This window comes from Didymella exigua (assembly GCF_010094145.1).
Source record: "Didymella exigua CBS 183.55 unplaced genomic scaffold M421scaffold_1, whole genome shotgun sequence".
Classification (NCBI taxonomy): domain Eukaryota; kingdom Fungi; phylum Ascomycota; class Dothideomycetes; order Pleosporales; family Didymellaceae; genus Didymella; species Didymella exigua.
Genome location: NW_022984775.1, coordinates 862,670 through 878,778, shown reverse-complemented (window position 1 = coordinate 878,778; position 16,109 = coordinate 862,670). Strand labels below are relative to the sequence as shown.

At 54.9% G+C, this 16,109-nt stretch overlaps 5 protein-coding genes across 5 annotated transcripts; 1 reads left to right on the top strand and 4 right to left on the bottom strand.

Annotated features, from left to right (window-relative positions):
• Positions 1 to 166: 166 nt before the first annotated feature.
• Positions 167 to 2,763, bottom strand: M421DRAFT_415188 (uncharacterized protein). The gene is made up of 2 exons (XM_033590601.1): positions 2,238 to 2,763; positions 167 to 2,189 (listed from the first exon to the last, which is right to left on the bottom strand). The coding sequence occupies exons 1-2, from the start codon at positions 2,628 to 2,630 to the stop codon at positions 261 to 263; spliced, it is 2,322 nt and encodes a 773-aa protein (XP_033454389.1). The 5' UTR covers positions 2,631 to 2,763; the 3' UTR covers positions 167 to 260.
• A 2,535-nt stretch (positions 2,764 to 5,298) lies between these two features.
• M421DRAFT_415187 (uncharacterized protein) lies at positions 5,299 to 6,353 on the top strand (the record flags this gene model as incomplete). The annotated part of the gene is made up of 1 exon (XM_033590600.1): positions 5,299 to 6,353. A coding segment is annotated over exon 1 (706 nt), but the record flags the coding sequence as incomplete, so codon positions are not given.
• A 516-nt stretch (positions 6,354 to 6,869) lies between these two features.
• On the bottom strand, positions 6,870 to 7,741 carry M421DRAFT_51249 (methyltransferase UbiE; the record flags this gene model as incomplete). Its single annotated transcript, XM_033594914.1, has 2 exons — positions 6,870 to 7,049; positions 7,100 to 7,741. The coding sequence occupies 2 exons, from the start codon at positions 7,739 to 7,741 to the stop codon at positions 6,870 to 6,872; spliced, it is 822 nt and encodes a 273-aa protein (XP_033454387.1).
• A 1,986-nt stretch (positions 7,742 to 9,727) lies between these two features.
• Positions 9,728 to 12,306, bottom strand: M421DRAFT_415184 (uncharacterized protein). Its single transcript, XM_033590599.1, has 3 exons — positions 11,455 to 12,306; positions 10,840 to 11,404; positions 9,728 to 10,788 (listed from the first exon to the last, which is right to left on the bottom strand). Exons 1-3 carry the CDS (start codon positions 11,988 to 11,990, stop codon positions 10,207 to 10,209), a joined length of 1,683 nt encoding a protein of 560 aa, XP_033454386.1. The 5' UTR covers positions 11,991 to 12,306; the 3' UTR covers positions 9,728 to 10,206.
• Positions 12,307 to 14,289: 1,983 nt separating this feature from the next.
• M421DRAFT_50574 (t-SNARE) lies at positions 14,290 to 15,370 on the bottom strand (the record flags this gene model as incomplete). The annotated part of the gene is made up of 2 exons (XM_033594841.1): positions 14,290 to 14,321; positions 14,377 to 15,370. The coding sequence occupies 2 exons, from the start codon at positions 15,368 to 15,370 to the stop codon at positions 14,290 to 14,292; spliced, it is 1,026 nt and encodes a 341-aa protein (XP_033454385.1).
• Between the last annotated feature and the right edge of the window lie 739 nt (positions 15,371 to 16,109).

Below are 16,109 nucleotides of genomic sequence, written 5' to 3'. Positions count from 1 at the left end.
GCACTCACCTCCACTCAGGAGAAGAAGCGGTATGAGTGGGTACTCGCCCACAACCCTGTTAAAGATTGACAATATTCGCTACCACGCCCTCTCATGGAGGGAGAAACGATTACGAGGATGCTCGGGCACTGCAAACGTATCGGTCGACAGTCACGAAGGGAAATGCCGCAAGTCAAATGTTTGGAAACTTAATTTTCGATGAAACTAATCGATTCCACAATATGCATCATTCATTCACAGCTAATGAACTCACTACCTGTTTATGGTAACATGATACCATCACCACCAAGCTTGGCCTCATGCAGGTTGGTAAACACGTCGAGCGGATAATCCTGCTCTCTCAGCTCTCTCCTCCATTGGTGCATCCTCCTGCTGAGCGCCTTCTCGTGTACACTCAGCTCCCTCTTAGCCAGCTTAGAGCCAGTAGGGTAGCCGCCAAGGTCTCCGGCAACGCAGTGGCTCTTTCCACCCCAGGTTGTATCAGCTACAGCCTTCCAGATCGCAGTAACATCGACGGTCATCTGCTTGGTGTACAAGATGCGGCAGTCAGATGGCTCGTAGACGAACTGAAGAGGCGTCTCCGTCTCGTCTCCGTCACGGATACCGTCCCGGAAGTTGATATTGACTGCACTGCCGATGGCAAGACGATCGAAAACAGTGTCGCTCCAGTACTCGCCCAGTTCGGTGCTGTTGAGCTTGGCTGCCTCGGTGCTATCAGTCAAGTTGTTGACTGTGTACTGGACCAGCGCCTGGATGTAGGTCCATCCAAGGTTGTTGGTACCCTTAACACCGCCAACGGCCTGGGTAATACCCTCACGAGGGCGACCGCCAAGCGAGACGTACTTAACACCAGCACGCTGACGCATGAGCTCAGAGAAAATAGTGCAGGTTGATGCACAGTAACCGTCAGTGACAACCACAACGTCTTCAGCGGCGAAAGGCTGTTGGGTGTAGTTGTTGAGGGGGCCGTATCCGTGGACGTAGATGCCTCCCGAGTTCAGGGGCGTCAAAACATCAGAAAGGTTCCAGCGAATAAGGTCGCTGAAGTTGTCACCCTTCTCGTGGACAAGAGGACCAAACTTATCAGCCCAGTCGACAAAGTTGGTACCGTTGGCCGAGACATCGGATTGATAGTTGAAGAGCGAGGAAACGACGGTGTCGGTAAGCTCGAACAAAGTCTCGTTCTGCTCCTCAGTGACAAGCTGGCGAGGAAGACCCTTGGCAACTTGGGAGAATTTCTGGCCGAGCAGGTCAGTACTCTCGAAAGCGCGGAAGCGGTCAGACGCAGCGTGATCGATGTCGTTGGGGAAAAGCAGCTTGTACAGATCGTATCCCAAGAGGATAGTACCACCACCGTTGGCAGAGACATCGACAACAAGCTTTTTCTTGCCAGCAGCCTTCGCCGCAGCGAGGAACTTGGCAGCAGTGTCTTGAAACCCCTTCTGGGCATTGATGCCTACGAACGAGGGAACAGAAAGGACAGCAACGTCAGAGTAGTCGTCCTCGAGGAAGTAGCCACCTATAAGGTTGTTTGCCTCGCGGACGACTGGAGGTGGGTACCCAGGAGCAGGAATAGGAGCGACAGTGGCAGAAGCAGTTGCCGAGGAGACAGCAGAAGATGTGACGTTTGAGGAGGCAGTCGGTGTGGGAGTGGCAGCAGTTGGCTGGTTGCCGGTGAACCAGATCTTGTACAGCGCCTCGCCGTCGTTGATGCCATCGAAGGGGATGAGGACCTTGGCATAGTTCTGGAACGACGTGCTAGTGCCGTTCTCGAACTCGAGCTCAGTCGTTGCGCCAGGGTAGACCCATCGGCCGCGTCCGCTGCCTGCGAAGGTACCGATGCCAGATCCAGAAGGACCAAGAGAGACTGTGGCCAGCTCGTAGAACACGTTGTTGTACAACGCGTCGCGGTCCTGGAGTGAGCCGTACTGGGCCCAGTTCTCCAAGTAAGTCTCGGCATCCTCGCCATTAATCTTGGTGATCGGCGAGGAGATGAAAGTTGCGTTGCCGAATGACTCAGCGAGAACATCTGCATACACGTACGCCTTAGGGAGCTCCTTTCCATCGGCAGAGACCGAGACAAGGGGCACAGGGCGCGCGAAGTTGAAGACTGTGCCAACCACGTCGGGGACATACACAAAGTGACCATCGTGTGTGCTTTGGAGAAGGGTGTACAGCTCGAATCCGAACTAAAGGAGGTCAACGGATGCATTCTAGATCGTTGGCTTCTTGCGCACCTCGAACTCATTCTCGTACTTTCCATCAACAACCTTGCCGCGAATCTCCTCGAGCTCGCCCCAAATATCGACAGCGGGTTGGACCTTCTCAGCGTATTCGGCTGGCGGGTCCTTCAAGAAAGCAGTGTTACTCTGCCACTTGAAGTAGGGCACGACACCGTCGACCAAAGCTAGAGCAGCAGTCTGGTTGAATGGCACGGAGGTGATGCACTCGTACGCCAGCTCAGCAGCAACAGTAGGAGTCGCAACGGACTTCTGCGCCACGGCGGATGCGCTCACCTGCGCGCAGGGACTTGATGCATTCTGGCGAGCATATAGTTGTCCTTGAAGAGGCGAAGACAGAGCAACAGAGGCAAGGGACAAGCCCGCAGCGGCAGTTGTGAACCGGACCATGTTCGCAGCAATTGTAAGACCGAAGCACTTGCGAAGAACGGATGGCAAAAAGGAAGATATCGGAGGCCTTCAGTGCATTTATACTCGTGTTGCAATCAAGGCGCTTCATAGTACCAGTACCAGTACCACGGGCTGTTGGATGTTATTTACGTTGTATCCTAACAACTATCCATGCAGGAGGAGGCAAATCGACCGATTGCAGCCAATGAGAAAACCCCATGGTAGCTTGAACGGACGTCGAAGATGCCTATGCTCGAGACGATGCCCAAAGAGGCAGTTGTGTTGCGATAGTTCCCGTTTGTAGATCGTATCCAGGAGGGGTTTGGCAGCCGTGCGCTTCCTTTTGCGCGTGTCCGGGCAAGTGTGTGGCAGAAGCACAGCGATAAGATCTCGCCAGCCGCAATGACTGCGGCCTGCTACTCCTGACAACTGGCACTTGAGTGAGACCGAGTGGTTTGCGAATCAGCTGTTCGAAGCTTTGTGGCGAGACGGAAGCTCTTGCAAGCATTCATCCAGAACAGTTGTGCTAGGCTTTATGAGGCAGGAGCTAAGGAAATCAAGGAAATTACGGGTCCCTGCCTCATAAACTCAGTCCGGCGGCGAACTGCAAAACCTTGAGTCGTATGTTACAACTCCTGCCCGATTCGTCATAGTCTTTAACCGGCATGAAGTCGCTGCGAAGTGGCAGGGTAGCGATTGCGTGCGGCGTGTCCAACGGACCGTAACAGTAGTTACAGTTGCTAATCATCACAATTAAAGACAGATTCTTGGTGTTATTACGTACCAACAGTTTAAGGTAGAACAATTTTACTGCGGTAACAGTACTACAGACAGTAGATGACAAGCCTCTACCTAAATGGTCAGAGGGGGGGGAGGGGCGAAGGTTGGTCTACCTCGGTCAATTTACCCCTGATACGCCTATTTCCTATATATACTCAGTCACGTTCCTTCACCCGTACTACTGTCAGTAATACTGTTGCTCCTCTCATTACGCATCAGGTACCGTACGGTCAACCTTCCCTCTATAATCGTACCGATCAAGTGAAAGTACTACGATCCGTTGGACACGCTGATTGCGTGCCAGCTGATGATCGATGGCGAACACTACTTTTGAGTCTACGTAGAGTGACTACAGCTTCCGATCAAGATATTCATATCCTAAAGATATATGTGTAGGCGATGTACTGGGCCACGATTGACAAAATCTGCCAGCACCTCAACATGAATGACAGCGAGGCATGCTGCACGCAGTCTTGCAACAAGCCTAATGTGTTACCGCACGCTGCAAGAGCCTTTGCAATACCTCTTTTGGGCTAAGCGTCCTCAAATTCGTGGCTCTCAGTACCATATGTCCGAGTTACGAGTATATTCATACATATGGTGATGCTTAGCCTTTCCCTAGGTTTGCCAGCGATTCGCAGTGAAGGGCTGAAATCGTGGTGAAAAAAGTGAGCGGGTTCTGCAGAGTAAAAGCACAAGTATGGAAATGACCCGACCCAGGAGAAGATGCACGAGTTTGAGACTGTCTATTCATCGCCACAGCCAGAGGCTCATGCAAGCCGAGTAAGCCTGCCAGCGTCGCAACTACCAGCAGTATTTAGAGATAAGGGGCGAAATATTTGAACAACGGACCAGGGCATATGAGTCTACCCAAGATGTGAGGCCACGCTGGATAACGTTACATCCGTCATTTGGTGCTAGTTAACGATACGAGGTCTTATACTAGCACGAACTCGCTGCCAAAGTATATGTTCGTAGCTTATCACTTTGCATGGGGCTTCATCAAGCGTTCAATGCGTTCAATCCTCGTCAACCAATAGTTCCGAATCTTGTCGTTATGGCCTCACTCCAGCATCCAAGCATCAGGATCGTCATACGTCTCCTACAGCTTGCGTTCGCCTTCGCCAGCCTCGCAATCCTGTGCATTAAACTCTAAGCGTACGGCTTCGCATTATGACCATACTTTCTAGATTCAGATATACCGCTGGCCATACTCACACTCTCAGCCACTGTCGCCGGTATCTTCCTTTTCGGCAGAACGTCGGTTTCGCAGCTATACCAGTATGTGCTTCAAGGATGTGCAAACACCGGCGTGTGTCATGTATGTATCCACAATACTACTGGGGATAGGAACCAGCACCGTAGGCGAACCACCTTCAATATACCGAATCAGCCGACTGACGTGGAGATAGCTGGTGGCGATCGAACTGAGTGAGAGGAATCTCAAGCTGTGAGGAACAATGAATTGCGCACGTCATGTGTAACGATATTCCTGCCCTGTGCAAGAACAGTCGAATCGTACTCATCTATTTGACTGTGACGATCGTAACTCTGGCCGTTCGTTTGGGCTTGGAGGTACTGCAAAAAAGTAGTGAGAGTAAGAGTCTGATGAAGGCAAGTCGCCAGTGTAAGAGTCTTGATTGACATCAATCACTAGAGCTTAAAGCATGATGCGGAGGACTCCAAGAAGGTCGGTGCAAACAACAGTGTCCCTAGAGGGAATAACGTCTATAGTTATGGGGTGCTACCAACAGTAAGAACCCGTACCAAACCAGGATATGTGCAAGGTTTCAGAAACCACAAACCTTGCTTCGTTACATCCGCGAGATTGACATTGAGTAACATTGCAGGAAACTGTACCTCATCGTTGTTGGTGATACCATACCCAGACAATTTGGTGACATTACAAACGACGATCTCCGCATCAGTGCGTGTCAGCCTTAAAATAATATCGATGACTAGTTTCCTTTGTGTCTCTGCTATGGTGATTGCCATCCGCACCTCTCTCAACATAACCGTTCGCCTCTCGCAGATCGCTTTTGCATGCACCATTCTCGCAGTGTCACTCTCCCTGAAACACATCGATGGGGATGCTGAGAAGTTCCTGAATCATCCGCCGACCCTTCTATTCGTAGCCGCAATCGGCGGTCTGACCACCGCTGGTGGGCAGTTTGGCCTAGCTCTGACATGGTACACATATCTCGTCAAGTATGGCCGCGTGGTGGATCTGCTGGGTATCGTGCTCAATCTGGACGCTGGATCGGTAAGTGTATGCCTTGTGCTGGGAGCCAGATCGCTGGTAGACTGGGAGCTGCTCGCGGTCAAAGTTAAGTGGATAAAAGAAGACTGCCCGACACAAGGTAGGTGGGGAGAGATGTACAATGGACTGAGAGAAGCTGCTTGTGGCGAGGGGTCAAAGATGAGTTGGCTGATTGGCGACAAGTGCGAAAACGTGGGGTTGCGATGCAGATTTAGTCGAATTGCATCCATCCTGTGCTTCGTTGTAGCAGCATTGCTGCTTGTGACTCTGGCGTTCGGGAGCTTTGTCAAGGGGAGGCCTGGACCTCCAGCAGTAAAGGCGAGTAGAGCGACCGAGGACATCCTCAGAACAGCTTGTCTTACAATTGGCAGCGAAAGTAACGCCAAGACGGCGATGTTGAGATAGACACGGGCATCCAAATAGCTTGAGCTGTTGATTTCGTCTCGGTTCAAGCGCGATATGCCGGAAGTAGAGCCAGCAAGGAAGAAAGAACGGGGGTAAACAAACAAAGTGGATTAGATAGACACTCGAAGAATTGTGGCATGCTCGTACTTAGATGTCATTCGCTCCTATCAATCTCCTTCCTGAGCCATCATGGCTTCACATCGCTATCCTTGCTTCTCTTCAGCATTGTCCACCTTGCTTTGCTCAAAGCATCAAAGTCGTCTTCTAGACAGGGCATGACTACTTTCATGTTAGACTTTGCTATCTCGTATTTCTGGAGTCACTCACGCTGCCGCAAGAGCTGCAGGACTTGTTGTCGCCGTCGATGCTAGCACCGCACTTGGGGCAGCTGCCGTGGAAGTTGACAAGGACCGTGGATGACTGCATTTCGCTTTTTGTGCAGATGTTCGGTTCTCTGTTCGTTGGATTCGAGGAAGTCGGTTCTGTTGTTGCTATTGTGAAGTCGGTGATAGCCAAGTGAGGTTGGAGGGGTAAGTGGGGTTGATATGGGAGCTATGGCAAGGCTAGTCAGCTAACGCATGCACCTCAGCTGACCTGGGGGCGGCAGCAGCGCTGTGTGGCCTGATTGGGTACGGTGCTGGCGAGCGTGGGATGAGTTGGTGAGAGAGAGCCGGCCAGGGTGTTGCAAGATCGGACATGGAAGAGAGAACATCCCGATGCTGACGGTGAGCCAGCAACAAGGATGTGGAGCCCATGGATGGCTTGTGATTCGCCTCTTTTACCGATTCTCTACTTTACCTGATGTGACAGATTACTTGGCCGTTGATGACTGCAAACCAGCCGTCTTCCTTCTTCTCCATCTCTCGGAATGTCGCTGCAATTTCCTCGAGCTCAGCCTCCGTACCGTGGTTGCCGTCCAGCACTCGTTGCTTGTAGTCGCTCTTAATCGTCCTGTCCGCCCAAAGGCCGCACCACTAAGCTGCTATCAGTATTGCGTCGGGGATGAATTGTATGATGAGCTTACCCAGGCTCGTTCCTCGGGCGTAGAGAAGCACCAAGACCCAATACTCGCCTCGATATCCTGTCTAGGTATCCCAGCCTGCAGTGCAATAGAATGCAGCATCTTGCCCATGTTGGGATACGCCTTCAGCCCCTTTGCTACCCTGATGTATAGGTCTTTCCACTTCTGCATGCCTGGGTGCTCGGGGTACCAGTCCATAGCGCCGTAGTCACAGTCACGCACTGCAACAATACCACCTTTCTTTGTGAGGCGCACCATTTCCTTCATGCAACCTAAAGGATCCTGCAGATGTTGCAGTACCTGATGTGCGTGGACCACGTCGAAGCTGGCTTCTTCAACACCATCAAGACCCTGCCAGTTGTGGATGTCGCCGACCTCAAAGCGTACGTTTGTGACGCCCTTCTCCTCAGCATGTTGTCTTGCTTTCTCAATCACATCGGCGGAGGGGTCGATCGCGTACACGAAGCCCTGCGGCAGGCGAGACGCGAGATCGACTGTGATGGTGCCGGGACCACAACCCACATCGAGGACTTTTAGATTGGGTCTGAGGTAGGGAATGAGGTGAGGCGCGGAGTTCTCGACGGTGCGCCAGCTGTGAGAGCGAAGGACCGAGGCGTGGTGCCCGTGAAGGTATGGCCCGGACATGGCTGGAGACCGAGGGTGTTGTCAAAGATATGTCTGTTCGGTAAGCAGTTGAATTATGGGTGTCTTCGCAAGAAAGACAGATGAATGCAGGCAATGATCGTAAAGCTGCTAGCTGCGCATGGGAGCTTTATAGCTGAGCGCCAACCGCACGAATCCTATAGCTACGGCTGTGCCGACTTCGCTGCTTTGCGAGTGCGGAGATATGCGTCACTAGTGAGCCTGTGAGATGACTACGACTGAAGCCGTTCGGAGGATGTTGCGTCGATGATGTCGAGGGGAAAGCATCCCCTCAACTCCTCCGATGCCGGCCCATCGAGGTGCTCACTGCTTAGTCATGTCACGGCCGCACAACTTACCATGCCCGCCAGATCTCATCATCTTCCCTAGCTCGCCACACATCCTGCACCAGTCCCCGACCCTCATATCAATCATACGCTCGTCGGTGTCATTCAATGTCGGCAGGCGACAGCATGGTCATCTTAAGGTCGTATGAGAAGCAGAGCAGCGGCGAATGCTATAACCGCTACTTCTTCCGCATAAATCCATAAGAGGTTGAAAATAAGTTCTTCTGCCCGACTCGCCGTCTGTCGTGGTACCATTTTGAGGGTGCCGTGGTACGCCTTCCCGTGTTCCGTGTCGACATGACCTAACCAGCTAGTTAAGCCTACTATGGGCCTATTTGCTCCAAGTTTGCAAGAACACCAGGACAGATAACAAAATCCATCCCCTAGAGTTGTTGCTAAGATGCTAACTGCGAACTCTCTGCTGTTGCCGGTGCCTCTTATACATGCACCTCTACAAAACTCATCGGAAAATCGCAGAAAGCCAACTCAGTCCAAACCCCCCTACTGCAAACCGAGAGCGGAGAGCTGTGCTAAGGAGGCCAGGCATCGCCAAAGCGTCGAGCAGTAAATGCGCCACTACCTGCAATCGTTGTACCGAAGCTCTCGATCATTGGAGTGGCATGCTGCGCTCTGATGCAGTCGCTAATCCGCCCGACACAATCCTCGACCAAGGATGGATGATGATACAGCACAGTAATCGCACCAGACAAGCTCCCCAAAGCAGTACCGAGTCTACTCGTAGTTTTTTTTATTAAAAAAACATCTCCGCCTAGCAGGTATGCAGCGATTCCCTACTCGCCGTCCTTGTGATTGTGCACCATGCCCACTTTGCTCTTGGTGTAGATTATCAGAACTGAACAGACGCGGATGCCAGTTATCTCAATCTCATAGTCAGATCCCCAGCTGTAGCCTTTGGTTTCGTCCATTCCGAATTTTGTATGTGCCGCACGTTTAATCAAGTCCGCAGCTGCACATTTGATGCTCTCTACACGACTCCGCCACCATTGCTAGTATTGTCACCTTCAATGATGTTCTTGTTCAGAGTCAAGTCCCGCCCTAATTCCTCGCGTCTGCATTTCTCTCCAGTATAAGGCTTTGGATTCGTGGGCTAGTCAGGCTTTTTGGGGTCTGGCGTCGGTGTTGGCGAGCAGGCAGGTGAAACAGGCAAGTGGCTGTAGCAGTATTCATCAAGTCAAGACATGGGAGGCTGCTTTCATCGTATCCAAGATGATACCTGAGCAACGCCCAGATAGTGCTCGCAATCTCCCATTTGGCACAAACACACATTCGCACCATCTCTGCAGAAAATGTAGTGCCGGTTGTATCTTGCTTGATTAGATTGTTGACGTGTCTCTAAAAGAACATGACCAGAGGTACAAACCCTTGGGTCGGTGGTCTCCACCGGCGGACTTGGCAAGGTGCTGTGACTTATGCCGTCTTGTCGCCGAGCTGCCTGCTGATGTTTGCCAGCGGGGTTGATGTCGCGCAAACTGCTTGCTCATGGGAGGCATAGCCGGACTCCAGGTTCCGAAGGCTTCACCGAACGCCTGCAGGTGTCGAAACAGCAGCAAGGTGCGTTCTGGCTGAGATGATTGAACGTACTTGAGTGGGCACGAGCGAGTACCGGCTGTTGTACATTTGATAGGCAGTCTTATTTGAACTCGTTCATTGAAGGTAGATGTTACCAGCTCATTGCTCATCATCTATGTTCCAAATCAACCCAACATTACGCCACGGGTCGTCTACCCCAGATAGCCACCCATACTACCACTATATGCACTCGAACACGCGTTCCACAACGCAAGGGTATATGATATGAAGAAGGAAACAACGCAGCCTTGTCGGAAAATGTATGGTATGCTCTAAGAAGCAGTGTTGAGCGCAATGCCAAAGTGACGTCGAGATGAATGCTGAGTAATGGCGTATTGCGCCGCGCTATGCACGAGTAAAAGGCCGCTCCAGAAAGTGGTGTGATTTGAAGGAAAGAGTAACAAAGTAGTCGTAACGTTACGCAAAGTCGACGGGGGTTACGAAGCCTATGATGGAGATCGTCGGCAAGGGTATCGGTATCCAAGTCGGCAATTGAGGGGTTTCGCGGAAGGATGCGTGGACCGGTCCGGACTACGCCGCAGCGTGGATGGGCGTTGTCGTCTCGTTCGATTCGGGAATGCCGCAGATTGGGCCTCCAGATTGCGCGTTCAGCAGCCAGTCTGCGTTGTCGAATTGGGCGTTGTGTTGGCTTTCCCAGTCTTTCCGCCACATTTCGTATTTGAGATCCCATCTTTGTTGCAGCCTCTTCCGGCGCGCTTCTATTACCGTATTGAGGCGCTCCAACTCCTGCGCGTGCTGCCATTCTTCCGCGGCCTTGTCCTTCTCCCACTCTGCGGCCATCTCCTCTAGTTCCGCCTCTTGCTTTTGCATCTTCAGCTTCATCGCGCGATCTTGCCGCGACCGCAGGACATTGATTGCGCTCTCATGTTTTCGGGGTAGACCTTGCTGAATCAGGCGTTGACGGTCGAGTTTCTTGAAGTCGTCCTGCGTGACCGTGTGCGCAAGGTCTGGATCCGGATTGGACGAGAGGCAATATGCCTCCATGTGTTTCAGTGCTGTGGCCACATTCTGTGTCTCGAGACGTTGCGCTTTGCGCATCGTGTCCTCTGCGGTGATCTGTGCGTCTTCGAGGTCCTCGAGCTCGAGAATATGCTGTGTAGCGTAAGCAACTTGAGCGACGTTACGCGGTGCAACTTCGCTTACCTGCTCCTTCCGCGCATCCTTGTTGTTTTCGTGTTGGGATGCAAGCTGTTCAAGGGAGTAACACTGTTGCGCGTGGAGGTCGTTCCGCTGTCTGCTTTCAAAGGCTGATACCTTTTCCAGTTGCTCTTTCTGCTGGGCTTTGAGGCTTTTGAGGGCTTCGTTTGCGAGAGATGAGCTGCCGGTCGGGAGCTGAACGGAGCATCGGCGAGGTGGGGTATTTAGCATTGATTTGGAGATTACGAGTAGTCTCGTCTTCTCGGCTGGCCGGGGCAACTCAATCGACGACATGCCGTTCTCGCTGTATCCAGAATCCCGCAGTGAACTCAATTCTGGTGATCGCACGGCGCCTTCTAGAACACGGTCCGTCTCTACTTTGGTCAAGACAGCGTCGAGGGTGGCTCGCGGTAGTGGGATACCGCAGCAGCTGGGTATGGCTCCTTCCTTGACCAGCAAGGCCTCCTTGATGTGAGCGCGAATGGCGGAGGTGGACAGGGAGTGACCGCAATCGAGCTTCGGCCCTCGGTGTTTGCCGTGGTGTTTGTGGTGTGAGGGCGAAGTGCAAGCGCTACACGGTCAATCAGCGGGGTGCTCTCACCACACAGCGAACCAGCCTACCTCGAATTCCTCCTGAACATGGAGAGAAATGAAGCACGTTTTCTGCGTGTGCTGGTCTTCTGCAGCGATGAGGCGCTTGACGACATGGAGTGCGCTGCTGAGAAGGTCGACGTGGTCGAGCGGCGCTGCTTGAAGTCTGCCGGGAAATAGTCCATGGGCGAGTCGACGGCAATGGAGACTCTGGCAAGCGTTGGCGTGATTTGCGGTGGGGGCAGGCGCTTCGCTGGAGGCTGATCCCTCGAGGTCCAGAAAGGGTCCGTCAAGCCAGTGGACTGCGTCTGGTGGGAGTGGATTGAGAGCGAGCTGCTGCGGGCGCTGCCTACTGTTGTGGTGGACACTGCTCTTGAGATATCTTGCACCGGGCACAGGAACCGGTAGGGATCCTCGATACCAGACTCGCGGGCCAATAGTGCGAGCTGCGCATCGACGTCGTCCTCACTCTGGTTGACGGGCAGGCCAAGTGCTTCGCGCAGATAGGCGGCGTCGTCGAAAACTTGCGTGGTGGTGAGGGCGTTGTCCCTCGGCGGTTGAGGCATTGCGCCGGAGCGCGCATACACTTATGATAACGATGTCAAGACGGACTCGAGCGACATGCGGGTGGGCGTGCGTTGTTAAGGTTTGTGGTGTTGCTTAGTCTCGATGGCCTTCAGCTGCAAGGACCGGATCGGTGCCCATTCAGAAGAAAGGATCAGCAGCGCGGGCACTTCTTGACGTGGGCGGCAGGCGCGAGTGGGATGGGGGGAAGCGGCGGTGTGAATGCTACCGGCTGCTAGGCGCGCTTCGGCAGACTGCACACGTACATGTACGTGTAGTCGATTACGGATTGAGACGTTGTAGATTCTGGGATTATGCGCCGGCACAGTAGTGCTGCATTCCTCGCAGCGCGGGCCAAGCATCAGAAGGCTGCACCAATCGCCCTTTCATAAGTACTAGCGAACACCGGCTCTCAGCTAACACGGCTGCAGCTACCCGCCGAAGTTACGGCTCGCTGACAAGGCCCTGCTCCCTTTGAGCCCATCACCACGCCGCACAAGGACGAACAGCGTCCGGACTTTCTTCCCCCACGCATCATGTACAGCTACAGCCGGCGTTTTCGTACGCGCCCACTGTCAACCCAGCAGTCTCCACAGCACCCTGCATACAAGTCTCCGCTCAGATCACGGCCGTGCGAACAAACACAGCACACACGCCGGTTTGCTCATCTCGTGATGTCCACACCAGCCAACCGCGATCCCGATATGTTTGACGTTCCGCTAGCTGCCAATCGCGGAGGATGATTAGGCTTCACCGCCTGCTAGCGCATCGCAGCTCGGTGACGCTAGGTGGTCCACGCCGGAGTCCTGTCAATAATGTCCGTCATGCGGAAACCTTGGACGCTCTCATCATCGACCATGGAACGGACCTCCTGTTCGCTCATTGAAATGCATTCGCTTGAGCCAATCAGCGCGCCGAGGTGGGGAAATGGTGGTCACTTGTAGCGCACCATTCGACGACACGTCGGACGGCTAGTCTGAAGGGGACTGTTGCGGGCTTCAGAATAGGAAGGGTCGGCGTCCTCCTCTGCTCTGGTTCTGCTCTGGCTCTGCTCTGGTTCTGCTCTGCTGTTGTTGGTGCACGATGCAAAAAGTCCACCTCAACTGAGCGGTGCTGAGCATGTTGCGGCACTTGTCAACTGCCGCCTGCCTTGTCAAACGTCCGGATCGAGCATCACCGCTGCAGCGGGCCGTGTTGTGTTCATCGAACGCAAGGGAGCAAAGTGTCACGGCATCGGCTCTGCGATGGGACAGGAACCGCTCTTTGTGCGACGCCCACCCGCTACAATGGCAGTCGCCGACTTGTGCTTCTAGACAACAGTCCCGCACGGCAAGGCACCGATGGCGGTCTATTTGCAGCCCGGAATGGGCGTGCCCGCCAGCAAGAAGTGTTGCTGCGCGCTTGCCGTCGAGCTCGTGATGGATGCGGCATGTGAATAATGTACACTTCGCAGCCGCTCGCAGACACCACTACCTATCCTGAGCCTCCTGTGCGACATCCCACCCACATCGCATCGCATCGGTACCGTCCTAGGGACTGCATGTTGTACGTGATGCAGCCAAGGCGCGCATCATGCAGGGCGAGCGTCGCTAAACGCACCGGTGAACGCTGCGCCTGTATACCAGCAGCTTCCTGTCGGCAGACAGATGGTCCGAGACAGATGCAGTAGATAGTCCTGTGCCGAGACAGATGCAGTAGATAGTCCTGTGCCAAGACAGATGTAGACCTGTTAGCGAATAAAAAGCGGGGCCAAGTGATTCGCACGATGACACCAGACCAACGGAGGGCACGTCTGTGTGTCATTACGAGCCCGCGTCCCGTCCGCGACAAGAAAGCTTGTCTGCGCGTCCTGCAAAGTAGAGCCTGCGATGAGGTTGGAATGAAGATGTATTTATTACAAGGACTAGAAGCTCGGCGTATATCCATCGGCCGTTACAAGGGGTTTTGTGCAGGGCGAAGCGGTGCAGAGTACAACGTGCAACGTACAGCGTGATGGGGGATGTGCGGACCGGGCGAAGAAATGTAGAGTACAGTGTACGGACATGTAAAAGGTACAGTGGTGTATGCAAGGAGCGCGAGTCAGCGCAGTGGAAGGTGATCAGCGCAGGGGAAGGTGATCAGCGCAGTGGAAGGTGATCAGCGCAGTGAAAGGTGGGCAGCGCAGTGGGAGGTGATCAGCGCAGTGAAAGGTGGGCAGCGCAGTGAAAGGTGGGCAGCCCAGTCTGCGCTGGTTCAATACGTCCTGTCTTCCTGAACGCCGTGGGTTATGCAAAGAAATACAGCAGACGAGACAATGACCGTCTATCCCGAGATGAGCACCCACAAAAGGAAGACTGCCGCGCGTTAGTCTGGAGACGTTGATGTTGCACGCAGAAAGGAGGAGCTTACAAATCATAAGCACACCGAACATTTTCGCAACGAGCCACCTGTTGCCCTGGACGCGACTCCAGTACTTGATGAGCTCGCGCTGCGCGCCCTCGACGTTGTCGACTACATCCTCGGTGTTTGCGTCGATGCGCTGGATCTGCTCGCCCTGCTCGGACACCATCTGCGCCAGTTGGCTGAAGATGCCTCCCAGCTCCTGGATGGTGGACTCGATGGATTCTATCGCCTGGCCGCGCTGCTGGATGTATGCGTTCTGCGGCTGCGCCTCCTCCATGAGCAGCAGCTGTGCGTCGGACTGGGGGCCGCCGCGCGTGAGAGCCGACGAGCCCGAGGGATCCAGCGATAGCAGGTCTTGGTGGGCGGCGTTTGTGTTCTTAAACTCCCCTGGCGAGCGGCCCCGTTGCGGGGTCTGGTAGAGCGGGGAGTCTGTGCGGCCGGGGTCGAGGGTCGACGACGACTGCGCGGTCGAGAGGAACTGCTCCGTCCGCGAGCGCGATGCCTGCATGTTCTTGGTCCGCACCTCGAGCACGTTCTTGAAGTTTGTGCCCACGTTCTGCAGTTTGTCCTTTAGCAGCAGCACGACGTTGGTGTTGTGCTCGCCCTCCTGGTCGGCGCCGGGCTTGGCCTTGGGGTGCAGCTTCGCGTTCATGTGCTGCAGCCTCTGGACCTGTCCCGAGAGGGCCGTCATGTCCTGCTTGATGACAAAGGTGAGCTCGTCAAACTCGACGGGGCGGTCGTCGAACAGCGTCTTGCGGCGGGCCAGCTGCGACAGCCGCTCCAGCTTCTGCATTGTGCTCGCGACTCCGCGCGCGACGTCGGCGGCATTGCGCGCAAACTCTGAGCGCTGCCGCTGCGGCGAGTGGCTTGCGCGCGCCCTTTCCTGGGCTGTGAGGAGCGACTGGCGCTGCGCTCCGGTCTTGGCCTGGGCCTGTCGTCGCTGTGCCTGGGCGAGGATGGAGCGGAACTCGTCGGTCCGGTCCTGGATCGAGACGGCCATGGCGGCGGCGGCGGCGGTGCGCAGAGGTGCGGCGCAATGTCCGAGCGTCGGTGACGGTGGTCGGGTGGGTGTGTCGCTTGCGGGTGGGTGTGTCGCTCGCGGGTGGGTGTGTCGCTTGCGGGTGGGTGTGTCGCTCGCGGGTGGGTGTGTCGCTTGCGGGTGGGTGTGTCGCTTGCGGGTGCGTAAAAGGGAGCAGTGGTGTGCTGCGCTTCGGAGCCGGCGAGAGGCGCGGGCAGTCGGCGGCGCGTCTGGCGCGGGGGCAATAATGCGTCGTGTCGGGCGCGGAAGCAATGTGTCGTGTCGGTCGCGGAAGCAATGTGGCGTGTCGGGCGCGGAAGCAATGTGGCGTGTCGTCGTGTCTTGTTGGCCGCGGGCGCAATGTGTCGGGTTGGCTCGATTCAGGGCTGGGGGCCATGTTCCCCGAGCCGGCCACCTCACCCGTGAGTCCCCGTGGCGCAGCGGTCCAGTGGCGCAGTAATACAGTGGCGTAGTGGCGTAGTGGCGCAGTACAATGCTGGCTGCTGGCTGCTGGCTGCTGGCTGCTGGCGGCTGGCGGCTGGCTGACGCATCGTCCCTGGCCCTGCAGCGTGAAGCCTGCTTTGGGCTCGACCCGACCCGCGCTGCTCTCGCGACCTCCCATCTCCACGCTCTCTTGCGCACGAAGCGGGCACCACAGGCAGCGGGCACCACAGGCTTCCGCGGCGCCGCTACCCAGACGGCCTCCCGTCACTCGCATGCG